The 14,940-nt window shown below is 39.0% G+C and overlaps 1 protein-coding gene across 1 annotated transcript in view; it reads left to right on the forward strand.

Annotated features, from left to right (window-relative positions):
• The window catches only part of BANP (BTG3 associated nuclear protein), a 150,995-nt gene extending 138,928 nt beyond the window's left edge, over positions 1–12,067 (forward strand). Inside the window, exons 12-13 of the mRNA XM_080637030.1 lie at positions 4,273–4,416; positions 8,560–12,067. Coding sequence (XP_080493156.1) covers positions 4,273–4,416; positions 8,560–8,631 — 216 coding nt within the window. The 3' untranslated portion in view covers positions 8,632–12,067. The remainder of the gene's footprint in view (positions 1–4,272; positions 4,417–8,559) is intronic.
• Positions 12,068–14,940: the final 2,873 nt, after the last annotated feature.

A 14,940-nucleotide genomic window follows, 5' to 3' on the forward strand; every position in this document is an offset into this window, starting at 1 on the left:
CATTGCCTGTTCCAGATTCCTTAGTAAATGCCAAGGTGATGGAGACCTTGGTTAGCCTAAGCCTCTGATGTTTTCAAGGAACTCAGTAGTTTCTGATATTAAAAAGGTTTGAGTTCTGGACCTAAATATAGAGTCTACTTACTAGTGAGATGAAGCCATCTATAAGCCTGTAAATCCACTAAATAAACACTTAGTTGGCATGAAATACAGTGGATATTCTTAATCTTCAGGCTGCATGAAACAAACTTGAAGACTGAAAAGCTTCAGCTAGAGGGAGTTACCTTTTTTTTTATTTAAGTGAACATTTTTATCAGCAGAGCTTCCTATCCGTTTAAGAAGCTGTGTCTTCTATTTGAATGTATTCATGTCTTTATTTGAATATATTAATGACTTCTATTCAAATGTATTATTGTAGTTTTGCCATCAGTGATGAATGGCAGTGTAGGACAATGATAGGCAAGTATTAGGTTTTTGTTTTCTAGGAATCCTGTAACCCCATAACCATCCTTACACTTTGGGGCCCAAAGTGTCCTTTTAACTAATGTTTTAGCTACAGCATGTCACCAAGATCTTTCTCTTTTCCTATGCACAGCTAATTTCTTCTGTGTCGCATTTGCTGAAATGATTACTTTCTGGCTCTAAGTGTTACAGGATTTTCAGATGTGAACCTTCTATAAACAGCCACTCTTTCAGTGACTCAAAACTCCATTTTTTAAAAGAAACGTCATCTTTTATTGCATTCCTGCAGTAGAAATGGGAATAAATGATGGAAAAAAGACACCAAAATCCCAATGTGTCTTATTTTTGAGCTTTTTATAGGTAGGCAAACAGATGTGCTTGCCTAGATTAATAGAAAAGCTCACAACAGTAGCAAGAATGTGTTTTAGAAGGCTCAGTCTGGCAAGGATCAGCCCAAGGAATGGGGTTTTTTTGGTTAACAAGCGTCAACTATCCCAAAACAGTTACTTCTTTTTGAAGGTTGGGGTCTAAAGGCAAATTTTAAGTTATGGGCTTCTAGAAGAGTATTTCAGTGATAAGTAAAATCAGCAGAGGATGTGATACAAATTGAACTGTGATTGGAAACTGTGTTTGAATAATTTTGGAAGACACTGAAGGAAAACCTATTACATTTTAATTTTTTAATTTTATTTCCTGCCCTGGCAGTTGAATGTAAAATGGGAACTGTTAGTTATGGACTAAAATGGTCTTTAAATGGAAAGGAAAGGAGCAGAGAAAGTAGCTGGCTTTCATTATTAATACTAATTTTATTATTATGTTTTATATGGAAAGCATCTTACTGAAGAAGGGATTAGAAACACAGGACCTTCAGACTCAATAGCCTGCGTGTCCTGAATCATCAAGACTTTAAAGAGAGAATGACAAAAGGGAAAAAGGGGGAAAGGAAAGGGAAAAAACCAACAAAGGCAAAGATTCAGGTCCATGGGATGCTGGTGCCCGGGTTCGTGTTCATGCTGCAGTTATCAGGAAGCCTGGGGTTGTGATAATGCTGCTGTAAGGAGGGACAGAGAATGTCTGTGTGTAGGCACAATATCCTTTGGCTGGGTAGGTGGGATCTGTCTGTCCCTTAGCTCATGTTATCAGGCTTGTCAGCTCTTGATACTTCTCACTGAAAGCTTATAGAGCTTTGAAGAAAAACTAATGTTTGGTCAAAGAGGCTGTGATTCTGTATTCACCAACCATGCCAAGAGCTCACACTTCATCTTAAACATCTGAACAAAATACTTTTCCTTCTGGTATTCCTAGGACTATGCAAAATCAAAACTAACAGAAATGCATTTATATTTCTGTCTGAAGGTGTTAGGGAACATTTTCTTATTCTAAAAGGTGGCAAAAAAGAGATGGGGCTCATTCATGCCTGCTTTTTAATTTAGCTAAATTGTCTTCACCAGGATCACCATGCAATGTGGTAACCTTTGAGACACCAGGGTTTGGGACATGAAGGCTTGAGAGTGTCGGGCCAGGTCCCAAAGTGTGCTTGAGAGCATTGGTAGCTTCAGAGCATTGTCAAAGGCATACATCTCAGAGAGCCTCCAGAATCTTACAGACCCTTCCTGAAGTGTTCTGATTTTTCTTGATAAATGTTTTTCACTGGGCTTTCTATTTGGGGAAAAGCATGTATCTGTGGTGGTAACTGCAAGCTGAAAGAAGAGCGGAATTTAGCGAGCCCTGTTCCAGCTGTGCAGTTGTTTATGCTTGCAGTGGAAATAATTGTGCAATGTAAAGAGTGGGCCCAGGCTGCGGGAGAGCTACAGATCTTGTCACTGTCAAGACAACTTGTTACTACTGACAGCAAGTAATAATAGATGGCCAAATGTACTTTTTCTAAATACTCCACTAAATTGTTAAAAAAAGGAAAAAAACTAAAATAAACCCCAACATTTGTGGGGTGTTTTTTTTTTGGGTTTTTTTTTTTTTTTTTGTCTGCTTGTTAATTTTAAAGGCAGTCTTTTTTTAGGATCATTTTTAGGCTTGAACTCTCACTAGCCTGAGTTAGCTTGAGCAACACTCCGTGATGGATACTTCCCTGCTTCTGTGCCGAAGTGAAAAGGAAGGGTGACTTGAAGCTTCTTGTTCTTTGTGTGTTAAAAGCATGAATTAATCTGCTTTGTTAGAATTGAAGTTTATTATTTTTCCGTTTAACCATGTTCTGTTACCTGTGTTGGACCAGTAAAGCAGGATGTTAGAGAAGCCCAGCGGAATTGGGAAGAGAAGTTCATTTTCAGGGCAGATAGTGTATTTTTTTGGTACAACTCCTTTATTTTAAGGTCAAGGGCAAGTAAAAATTACAAAGTTAAAGTGTTGGTTTGGAAGTCAAGTGAACAGCCAAAGAAAAGCCATATATTTGCACCTGCCCCATTTGCAAAAGGCTCTGCTACCCAGCTCGTGCACATATTGGGTTATTTCTGCTTCTCCAGAGTGTGTCCTGTAAAAGGGAGTTCTGAAGTGGATTAGGAGGTGTGCAGTTGAGAGTGTACAATAAAGCAGGGAAGCTGGTAGTGTTATAAATTTTAGGTTTCTTAATTGTGAAGCACTTTGTATGTGAGAAAGATGGGCTTGTTCAGTCACAGTTGAAGTTTGTAATTCAGAAATAAAGGAGAAAAAAATAATACATTGAAGACCTGCAGGTAATCAGTGGGGCAGACTGTAATGTGGTTCCAACAGTATGTGTTGTATAATTCCAAAACAAATATCGTAGGATGAGAGATTTTTGCTTACTCCTATAAAAACAAAATGTAGCATCCTTCTGCAGCTTGATGCTGACTGTATTTCAGAACACCCAAGATCTCTATAAAACCCTGACAACACCCCTAAAGGTCGTTTATGGAGGTGACCTCTTTTTGCCTCCCACACTCCCTAGAGCATTTCTGGTCTACCCACTCCTTCATGGCCACCCACCCGCAGATCAGCTGAGAAATCATACTTTGTTAGCAAAAACCCTTGTTAAGAATGTTAGTTTTCTTCTTCGTTCTGTCTCCTTCATTTGAAAGATGTCTTTTGTTCACTGTGATTCAAATGCATATTTTAGAAGTACATTATTTGCAGCGTATAGAAATTAAAATGGAATATGTAGATTTCAGCTGAAGGGACTTGTCTTTGTGCCATAAAATGCATACATGTATTTTATTGTTATTTGTGGTTCAAGAAGTAAATTTAAATTAGTCTAATCACAAGAACATTTTAAAGCAAGCACTTTTAGATGGATGGCTGTTCTTTGATATTTAAAGCCTATGCCAGACTTACAGTCTTCACCAGTCAGATGTATTTAGAGTAAGCATTAATTAGCAGTAGTTCTTATATCTCCTTCATGTATGATAGGAATATAAATGTTACTGAAGTAAATGGTCACAAGTTAAATACCTTTGGCTGTGAGAAGGAGTATCTTGGATCTGTGCGTGTTCCTGTGGCAGTAAAAGCATTACTCAGTGATGCTGCTGCATGCTATTGATAGTGTCACATTCTTAGTGCAACCTGCGCAATCTGTCCCAGTTAGTCATTGCAATAATCATAAACAGAATTTATGAATCTCATAAGGCAAAATGTGGTGAGCATATAATGTGGGAATCTTTCCATGTGCATACCATGTCCTCTTAGAAACCCACATGATTTAAAGCAACTGTTACCGATAGACAAGTTTTCTTGTGTTTCTGTATAACGGGTTTTGATTTTGCATCTGGTTTAAGTTAGGTGGTTCTTCACGCATTTCTGGTTGTGGTTGTTCACAAGCTGCTTTCTCCATTGCTTTCTATGCAGGTGCTGCAGGGTGCTCAGCTGATAGCTGTGGCTTCTGCTGAGCCTGCCTCAGGGGGTGTTGATGGGTCCCCGCTCCAAGGGAGTGATATCCAAGTCCAGTATGTGCAGCTGACACCAGTGACAGACCACTCTGCAACTAATCAAGTATGTATATATTATCTTTTCTCCATTTGAATACACTTAACCTGATTTAAACCTGTCGGATGAACTGTAAATCTGCCCACAAATACTGCGAGCCCAATGAGTTTATGATCCTGTTTCCAAACAGTAAAAAAACCCAACCTAAAACATCTATAATAAGAAACTTCATTTTGTTAAAGGTATAAATGGGCTTTGACTATTGCTGCTTCAATTCTCTTGCTCAATGCCTCTAGAGAATAGTTATTTTGGTCATCATTGTTTTTCTGCATCCTTGAAGACTGAGAGCCATGTTAAAGGACAAGGCAAAAAAACTTGCTTGGAACCTATCCAAAAAGTATTTTTCAGACTGAGGTTTCTCTTAAAAATGTTATTCCCTTTCCGACAGCAGTTTTCCAGTTATTTTCACCAACGGCCTGGCTTTCCCTTAGAAGCTGGAATATTAGCAATTGTAAGTGAATACTTGATCTTCTCACTTATGGTGGAGGAGTTATTTTTTGTTTTCCCTTTTAAGAGCACTCATGTACCTGAGTCAAGAAAAAGCTCCTCATCATCTTGAAGCTATGACTGGTGACAACACGAAAGTGCTGACTTAAGACAGTTATGTTTTCTGAAGCTGTTTACACATTCTTCTCTGAACCCCACTTAGTGGGCTTCTTTACTAGAGAATGTCTAGTGATTGTGAAGAATAAGCTGTTGCTTGCTAGCCAAAATATAATGGTATCCTTAGCAGCAAATATTAGAGTGGATTTTTGTCTGATACCTACACAGTTTTGTAAAATCTGATCTGGCTATAAGTGTTTATGTTGGATATTGAGTCTCTTGAGGTGGAAATAAAAAATTGCACAAGAAATCAAGGGAATTACATCCAGACTTTGTGTGCACAAAGCTGAAGTGCTCAGTGCTTTTTTCCTGAACAATGCAATCTGCGGATCAGTTCAGTATATGAAATTAAAGCGCATCAGTATCCCAGTAGCTGTGTTGTGTATAGGTGTATTGCTGACATGCTGTCTGCATCGGCTGGTGCTAGGAGGGAAGCTGGAGCTCTAAAACTCTCTGAGCTGCTCCTCAGCTGGATTCTGCAAAGAGCTTTTCAGAATAATGACACTCCCTGTTCAGCCTAACTGGTGTGTGAGCATGCTGTGCTGTAAGATTACACTCTAGTTTTCTGTGTGCTGATCTTCCCACATAGATGGGCCCTAGGTAGGCATTTTGCATCTTTTCTAGATTAACCTCTATGTTAACAGTCTCCATATTTTACTCTCAGTCATTTGTAATAGTACCCTAGACAGCAAGACTGTTGCTAGAGGGATCATGCCTTATTTCTTACAAATCCTCGAGTACTGCTGGTCCCATGCAGTTAATAAAGCATATATGCATCAGATAGTGAGAGGTGTTTCTTGTGCTGCTGTCCTCACTCCAGGCCTGGGAAGCTCTCTTATTTCCCTCCCACGGACTTTCTCTGGGGTCTGTTTCTCGTGCCTGTCCTCCCTTCTCTGCTAACACCTCTGACAGGGGGACAGGAGGTTACGAAGCACAGTTCATTGGCATCTATCTTCCATACAGCTGGCAGCCACCAGAAGAGTCGCTTTTCTCTTCAGGGACACTTTGTGCTGTGTTAGGTTTTAATATTGCGGTTAGCCACAGAGATTTATACAAAGCTGAAGAGAAGCAGAAAAGGAAAGTGAAATAAGAAGAGTGTGAACAGAAAAACAGACAAGGTGAAAAATAAGTTTGCCATAAATATTTCCTCAGTTTACACGAACTGAAAACGAAGTATCTGTTAATGAATTGGAGAAACCAACTTGGTATTTGGGTTACTCTGTGTTACATGAATACTTCAATAGCTTTTTTGAGGGCTAAAATTACACATGTTGAGATGATATTTGCATTATTCTGAGTTATGTAAACAGTTCAATACCTTTGTGGGGGCTATAAGTATGGATATTGATCTACATCATTTTAGAAAGATGTCTTATTTGAAAGGAAAGATCTTACTTGAAGGGAAACCCTCTCAGTGAGGCTGTAATGACACTTTCATCTGTTTTCATATGGTTTATGTCAAGGTACTGAGATGTCCTCAAAGATTTTTGTAGCTGTTTTATCAATCAAAGCTTATAGAAGTGGAGGTGCTATGGTCTACACAAATTCCATGTTTGGAACACCCAAAGTGTGAGCTTATTTAAGGTATCAGTTTTCTGACCTTCTTTCCTGAAAGCCGTGCCTTTGGAAGTAGTTGCACTTGGAAGCTGAAGGTTGGAGTGAGGGTATTTAAAACAAATCCGTTCTCTGAACACAGCTGAAGCTTGCTTTCGTGTCTCAATAGCATTCGTACTTAGAGCAGCTTGCAAAATTTAGAAATTTTGATTAATTTGATGCTGAAATTCGTATGCTGATAGTAAATTTTGTCAGATTTGGAAAAAAAACCCCACCATAATTCCAAATCCAAAGCGTGCTTCTAATCGCTTTGTTCAGTCTCTGGTCTGAATGTTGAATAAATATGCAGCATTGCTGTTGTCATCATTATTTGAGAATTACAATATTTCAGTAATTTTCCTCTAATGGGAAAGAAAACATTGGTCACTTGAAAACTTTGGTCACTTGAATTGCTATCAAATTTAGTAATCTGATAGAATTATTCATCACTTTGGCACTAATATATTGCACAATTAAGTAAATACCAGATAACTTATAAAGTTGAACAGGAAAAAAATCTGGTACCTGTTTGCGATTCCTTGCAACAAGGCAGAGAAGTGAAGGGAAATAATTTGACAACAAAACGTTAATTTAGGAGCGGTGCTTTATGATTTTGAGACTCCAGTGTTTTCATTTGCATAAATAAGATGAGACTGTAGAGTTAGACCTAAAGGATGGGAAAACTTGTTGAGTTTCCACCCTTGTGTTATTGTGGATCATCCTGCAGATCCTAGGCTGAGACTATAAAGCAGGGCTTCAAGTAAGACTTCTTCAGAGTGTAATTCCTGCCACAGAAATTATTTTGTATTCAAGGCGTTACATAAAGCATCTATTAGATGCTTTTATGGAGGGAAAATCCATCAAGGGCAGATCTCTGGAATCCGTGGGAGTGAACAGGAAAATATTGTTAAATGCTTGCCCTTTCCTTGTAGTTTATCTATGCTTCTGATACTGGCTGCTATCAGGGGAAGGCTTATTGGGTGTGATGGGCTTTATCCAAGCCAATACAGCTGCTCTTAAATGCTATTCATCTTACAGCTCTAAGGATGGAGTTTGTGTCATAATCTAGTTCTCCTTACTCCAACTAACTTGGCCGAAAAGACAGTTTGCTATGGGATTATCCTTTCACGGCCTTGTCAGACTTCTGGTAGGCAGTAATGTGATTTTTAAGGAGACTTCCTCTGAGAGCTGAAGTCAACTGTATTTGCTTTAAATTCCTTCACGGAGAACTGTTTCTGCTTGGAAAGTGAATAGAATCAGGCCTGTAGGAAGAAATTTATTCAAGGAAGAAGTTCTGTATAGTAGCACTGCTCCCATTTTACACAAAATAGAGAAAGACTGCAGTGGGTAAAGACATCAGTTTTAGACCATATCCTGCACCAGCTGGAGAAATTCAAAGCACAGGCCAAACAGGTAATTTTACTCACCTTACCTACAATAGTTCTGTCACTCAGTGACATCCTACTGTCTTTTCTATGATCACTCTTAGTGAACTTCTGTCCATAACACTCCATACCCCCAAGCTGTCAGCACGTGCATCTTGCTGGGACAAGTCCTTCTGCAGCTTTGGTGCATGTTGTGCCACACACGAGTTTTATTTTGTTTCCTTTTGGAACTTGTTCTTTTTTTGGGAAGAGAGGGAGTAATTCTTTTTTATTTGCTCTCTTTGTGCCACTCATGATTTTATAGATCCTTATCCTGGTTTTATTATTTCAGCCTTCTCTTTCCAGCCTGAAAGGCACTAGTCTATGTGGTCTTCATGTGGATTCTTTGTTATTTTTGGTGCCTTTGTAAGTGTATTCCCATTTCAGTTCTCTCACAGAGATGATATCCATGCAGATTTTGCACTGATGTATACAGAAGAACTTTGTGTTGCTATAATATGTTCACGTTCCCTTGGCTACACCAGTGGAAAGCCCTGTTGTATTGATTCACTGATGTTTCCTTTTGCAGGGCACTGATACCCTTCAATCAGCAATCCAGCCAGAAATGCAGATAGAACATGGAGCAATCCAAATCCAATAAGAGAACTGTGAAAAGCTGCATTAACTTTTGAGATGTGGGTGATCCACAGCCAGAAGTTAAGTGCTGTCATCTTCGTGCAACGACAGGAGAATGGAAATGCCCTTTAGACTAATGGTTACACCTCGAATATGTCCTGCGGAATTGCAGAGTTCTGATGATCTGGTTGTCCTCACCTGGAATAAATGAGACCCATTTACTTAAATTGGAGCTACAACACTGCATCAGTTGAAAATCTGGCCTTCAGAAAAAATGAATGGCCTGCCCTTAGGCACACTTAAAGAGGGGGAATAATCTTTCAGAAAGAGAAATCTAATGAATCAAAACTGTGAGACTAAATCAATGTTTCATCCTGTTCATTTCTTCTGTGAAATACACCATTTGAATGTCTGCAGATATCTTTAGTGTATTGCTGCCTTGCAATACTTGCTTTACTACATATAGAAGATCAAGAGCTCAAATATTTTTCACTGTTTAAACAGCTTTTTTTATTTGCTATGGTGTTTATAACAAAAATGGAAAATATTTAAAAAAAGACAAATTCCATAACTGCAAGTATTAGCCTTTTGCTGGTGTTTTCTGTTCAGTGTAATGAAAACTGTATTTGCAGAAGACTAACAATTTTGTTTGTACCGTTGCTTAACTACTTTTCTAGGGGAAAAGGCTTTAAAATGCTGTAATTATGCATTTTTAATGAGAAATAAATGTATTTATGAATAGTGCAGCTCTAAGTTGCTCTCTGCCTTAGGAATGAATATGATTTGACTGGACTGTGCTGTAAGAGTTTAGCTCCCAAGTGTTTGAAGATAGGTGCTATCTGGCAAGCATTGCTGTCAAACTGAGAAGTAAGATTTAAGTGTGTAAGGAAGATACGTATCTTAGATCATGTTACTATCTAAAAATGTGATAGTTAAGCTTTTGAGTCTGCAAATCCTATTTTATACAATGAATTTATGATTATTTTTTTTTTCACGTGACCAATTCTTCTGAGCTATCCATTTTTGTTCCTTCTGCCTCCTTTGTCCAGCCATTTGTGGCAATACCTCAGTTTGTGATTCACGCATAAAAAGCTGGGCTGCAGCCGTCTGATAGCTGTCACTGAAACTTATGGGAAACTATCAGTTTGAAGAAAGCCACGTTTTTGTATTTGCTAAGCTTGAGTGGAAAGGATGCACATTTGCTAGAGCCTGATTATCTTAATGGTGTACTTTAGGAAAATACAGTTTACTAGGGGAGGTGTTGCTTTGTGTTTTGTTTTTCAGCAGACTTGCTGTGTGGCTAATTCTCAATATATGGCTCATAATGCATTTAATGTATTAATCAATAAGGCACAGCCACAAATTCTAAATCGCTGAATCAAATGACGTTTACTTGTTTTTTTCATGAAAGGAAGGGTTAAGCACACCCAATTTTGGGGGAATGTCCCTGGTAAGTATTACATTTTATATAAATTCCTACTTCTCTTTAGGATATTTTTTGACGCACAAGTACAATGCCAACTGAACCGCAGCTTATTGAACACAATGTTTGCAGCAGGCCAAGAATTTGGCTCCTCCTCAGTTTCTTTTTTTAATAGTGGTTCTCAGACTGGGTGATGTTTGAAGAGCTTGGCATCCAAATCAAAGCCTAAAAATAAAGCAAGGCCTGTACATTTTAGCATGGATGCTTAATAATAATTTATCACTTAGAAATGACAGTGAGAAAGCTGGGATGGTAATGCTGCCACTGCAAAGCACTCTCTTGCTATATTTGTATTGGCCTTATTGGCTTTCTTGTCTTCTTCAGAAAGCTGTACTCTTTCCTTGTGCATCCTGAGCATCTTCTGCTTTCAAGGGGAGCACATGTGCTTTTAAACTATAAGGAATCTATCTTTGGTTTATGGTGCAGCTAAGCATTCTCCTCTCTGCATTTTTCAGCTCAGGTACAAAATGAAATTGAGTTCAGGAGAGGTTTCCTTTAGCCACTAGACTGCTGCATGTGCAAGTCTTTTCTGCTAAAAGTGATTGTAAAGGCATATCAAGCCAAGAAGTAGCATTCACTAGTGTGGAATGGGGAGTGTACAAATCAATTAAAATAGGTAAGGAAAGCAGCATAGTAAGGTCTGGTGCATTCAGATGTTAAGACTGCATGTCCCTCAAGATCTGTTTCTTAGTGTTTCGCCAGTGTTTATATTAGTCTAAGCTGTGTCACACTATGTTTATACTTCAAAGAAGAGACTTCAACACTGAGCCAGGTTATTCCTATGAGTAATTCCCATCCCTCTTCCCTTTTTGGAGGATTTATGTCCTTGCCCAGGGAGGAAGTGTCTTCAGGAATGTTTTATGTGTTTTCTAGACATCACAGGGTGTGTCACTTACAAATAAGTCATTCCCAAGCAGAGTAATTCAGGAATTATTTCCCTTCTAAGAAATGCTTGTGACTGTGAAAAGGCTGTGGGGTTCTGTGCCAAGTGTGAAGAGTGTGTTCATACAGAGATTTATCGTAACAATAATATACCAACATAACAATAAGAAATCCAAAAAGTAATTATAACTCAAAGACTGAAAATCTTGCACAGGTACTGAGGGCTTTGCCTGTCTCTCTGTTCAGGTAGGTTGGTGGTGTTTCACCATGGATGCAGTTCTGCCTTTGAAGACTGACTGTGTTTGGTAGGTCAGCTAGAAATGCATTCTCATTATGTCTCCTCCTGTTATTCACAGCCTCTGACTGTTCAATAGTAAGGTTCTTTTTTCCCCTCAGCAAAACTTCTGACATCCTTGTTTTTAACAGTTCTCTTTCTCCTCACACTGCTTTTGTCCAAGAGGCAGAGATTGAGAACATATGACCAAGAGTCTTCAGAGGGAACGTTTCTCGTAAGGTTAGGCTGGGATCAGCTGCATATTTTATTTGTAATTCATCTTGTGCACTGCAGAATACTGTTTTCATGGGTTTGATTTTGTTTTGTGTACTAATGTTTAGGCATGTGGGCTTCAGGGGAGGAGAGCCTCTGCTTACCCTGCTTGTCTCCCTTGGTTATTTTTGATACTAAGTTCACAATAGCCAGGACCTCAACATTTATCTTGATGTTGTACTAAAATTCTTGAGAGGTTGTTATGGCAGTCACTACAGTACCATAAGAATGAGTTTTCAGATCATTTGATCTTGAATCCCACCTGAAAGAGCATCTGTCTCATGAATTCTTAAGGGCTTCTATGGTCCTGATGCAAAAACTAATAAAAATATTATGGTTTGTTGGATTGTACTAGAAATTGGTCTAAAAATGCGAAGGGTCTGGGTTCTATTCTGTTTTTCTTTCATTCCTCGTTAGTTTTACATATTTTGTCTTGCAAAACAAACCTATAAAAATGAGCACCCTTCTGTGACCCAGATAGACTGGAATGCCTTCATTAGCTGCATTTTTAGGCATTTCAGTATTGACAGTTTGCCTATAAAGTAAGGAATGCTGACCAAAACGTTGCTCTAGTGCTAGTCTCTGTCGTGGAGATCCTGGCATGCAGTTGGGTATATTCTGGTAGCCTGGTACTTTATTACCCACTTCACACAACTGCTATGGGGTTTCATGTTAGAAAATACAGTGAGAAAAACAACATCCAAAAAAAAACCCTCAACCCAAAATCACTGGAGAATCTCACTCTGCACAAACTTCTGTTGGCAACCAGTATTACTTCTGAATTCCTAATAATCTAAGTACTGAAAATTTAGAGCTGTAACTATATAATTCAACAAAAACTGTTTCCCATTATCAGAAATAAGAATGTTCCTTTCATTCCCTGCAATCCCAAAGCACTTCTATAAGCTCTGCTGATTTAGATGAGTACTCAACAGTCAAACCTCATTTCCTTGAATGAAGCCGGGAATAAGAAAGTCATTCAGTTAGAGAGTGGTGTTTGGGGTAAACTGAGATTGCTTGCTTAATGCACTGGTACAAGTGGACATGCTTCATTTTTCTGCTAAATGAGGTTTGACATATGCAGAGGTTGTTTTATACCCCACAAAAACAGGAGTAAGAAGCCACAGAGCACATGAACGCAAGAGGAGTTATCCAGAGCTGAAGTCAGAGCTGATGTGTGTGGGATATGATTGCCCACGTGCAGCGTGGCTGGGGCAAAGGTTTAACGCTCCTCCTCTTTCAAAAGGTGCCAAGGGGTTTATAATCAAGCTTTGTTCTTTAGCAGGATAAATCAGATGGAACTGGATGAAAACCTATTTTTCCGCATCTACAACTTCGCATGCGAAGTCTAATTCAAGAGCAAACCTCTCCTTTGTTTGCCTCATTCTAAACTTTAAGTGAATTCTCATGTTTGTTTCCTATTCAATTTTTCTAAATTCACATATTGCAAAGGAAAAATGTCCTTTAATAAAAATTTTATATTTGAAGCAGAAAATTATATTTTAAGGTTTATTTATTCATCAGGATGAATATTTTCAATTAACCAGTAGGCTGGGAACAGTTTCATACTTTTGGTCCCTCAGGTTATTCTGTGGTTTTGAATGCTGAAGTAAACTGTCTGGTTTCGTCTCTGTCCATCAACTTGTGTTGAGCATGAGTTTATATGTAATATAATCTTCCAGTAAGTATTTTATTTCACATTTTTTCATACTAGTTAAAGAAGGTTAATCTGGTTGTGAAACAGATCAACAAAAGCCTGGGTGGAACGCAGAGGTTAGTGTGACATCTCCCCATGCTATGCTGTGATGCCATGCTGTGATGCCAGCAGTAAGTACAGACTGCTTATGGGCCCTCACTGTGATCAGAACATCTAACTGAAAATAATAAATGCCCCTGTTTTCCACACTGATTCCCTGCTTTTCTTAAGGAATCTTTGGGATTTCTGTTCTCCAGATGCACTGGGGTTTGCTTGCACTGAAACCAAAGGGACTTTCTCTCTTGCTGTTACCCCAGGGAAAACAAACCTCCTGTATGTATATGTAATAATTTCTAATTGTTAAACTTTATTTGATAGGAAAAGGGGTAATGGGTTAAAACATAATAGGGGATATTTAGGTTAGATATAAGGAAGAAATTCTTTACTGTGAGGGTGGTGAGGCACTGGAACAGGCTGCCCAAGGAAGTTGTGAATGCTCCATTCCTGGCAGTGTTCAAGGCCAGGTTTTGGTGACATGATCTAGTGCGAGGCCTCCCTGCCCCTGGCAGGGATTGGAACTGGATGATCTTAAGGTCCTTTCCAACCCAAACCAGTCTGTGGTTCTGTGATTCTGTATGTTAAATTTACCATTCGCTTTCTGGGTAAAGCAGAAGACAAACTGGGAGCTGGCCAGCACCATTTGACTGGTTGAAAGGTGCGCTCCAGCTTACTTGATGTATATGTGTATACGTATGTGTATATTTATATATGGCCATCTTGTTGCTTGAATTCCCATGGGATTTGCTCATCTCTTACTACTTTGGTCCTGGAAGTCACCTCTCCCCTTTTACTTCCTTCTGATGCATTATTTTTTTTTTCACTCTCGCCTTTCTATAGCATTTATTTTTAATCTTATGAAAAACCTAGATCCTTTTTTGTGCTTCGATCGTACCAGAGGAGCTTGGCTTGCTACCCATTATTTAAAAGAAATAAATGAGAAACCCTTGGTCTGTGTGATTCTGAATTGAATTGAACAGAAAAAAGCCATTACAGCCGTTACCTTGTGCACAGAGAAGCAGCTCTTTAACTTGGCTTAATTAACAGTTACAGAATTCGCCACGGTTGGAAATTGCCTGCCATTAATTAGTAACGTTCTCAGTTTACTGAACAGATTTTCCCCTGCTGTTCCCACGTGGTAGAAAAATCAAACCTTCTTTTGCACGCACCCAGGTGAGCACACAAGTAGCTGGTCCAGTGAATTGCGCTGAGAATTGTGCTTCCAGTCAGAGTTATACAGCAGCTAAACTTGTCATTTGATGACTTTCCTCCCTAAAATGCCTGCTTCCATCTCCCGGTGTCATAACCCTCTTAGGGCAGCTCCTCTCTAATAATCACAAATTGGTATGATTTAATCAGACACAAATGATATGCTTTTCCTAAAGCATAGCGGGCTCTGTTCTGCTTCCTGTCCCGGCATGTGGGAAACGCTGTGCTCTCGGCTGGGGCCATCTGCCTTGCATAATTGGTGTTATTTAACAGCAATTTTATTACTCAATCCTGTTTCAACTCTCTTAATCCCCCAGCTCTTAATGGGCTCCCTGCTCTCTTCAGCAAAACCAGAGGAGAAATAAAACCCCCAAAATATTCATGAAAGAGGAGGCGTGAGGAACAAGGAAAAGATGAGAAACAGTTTGTTGATTTGTTTTGAATCCCTTCCTCTTTCATT

Source organism: Psittacula echo (genome assembly GCF_963264785.1).
Source record: "Psittacula echo genome assembly, chromosome: Z".
Lineage (NCBI taxonomy): Eukaryota > Metazoa > Chordata > Aves > Psittaciformes > Psittacidae > Psittacula > Psittacula echo.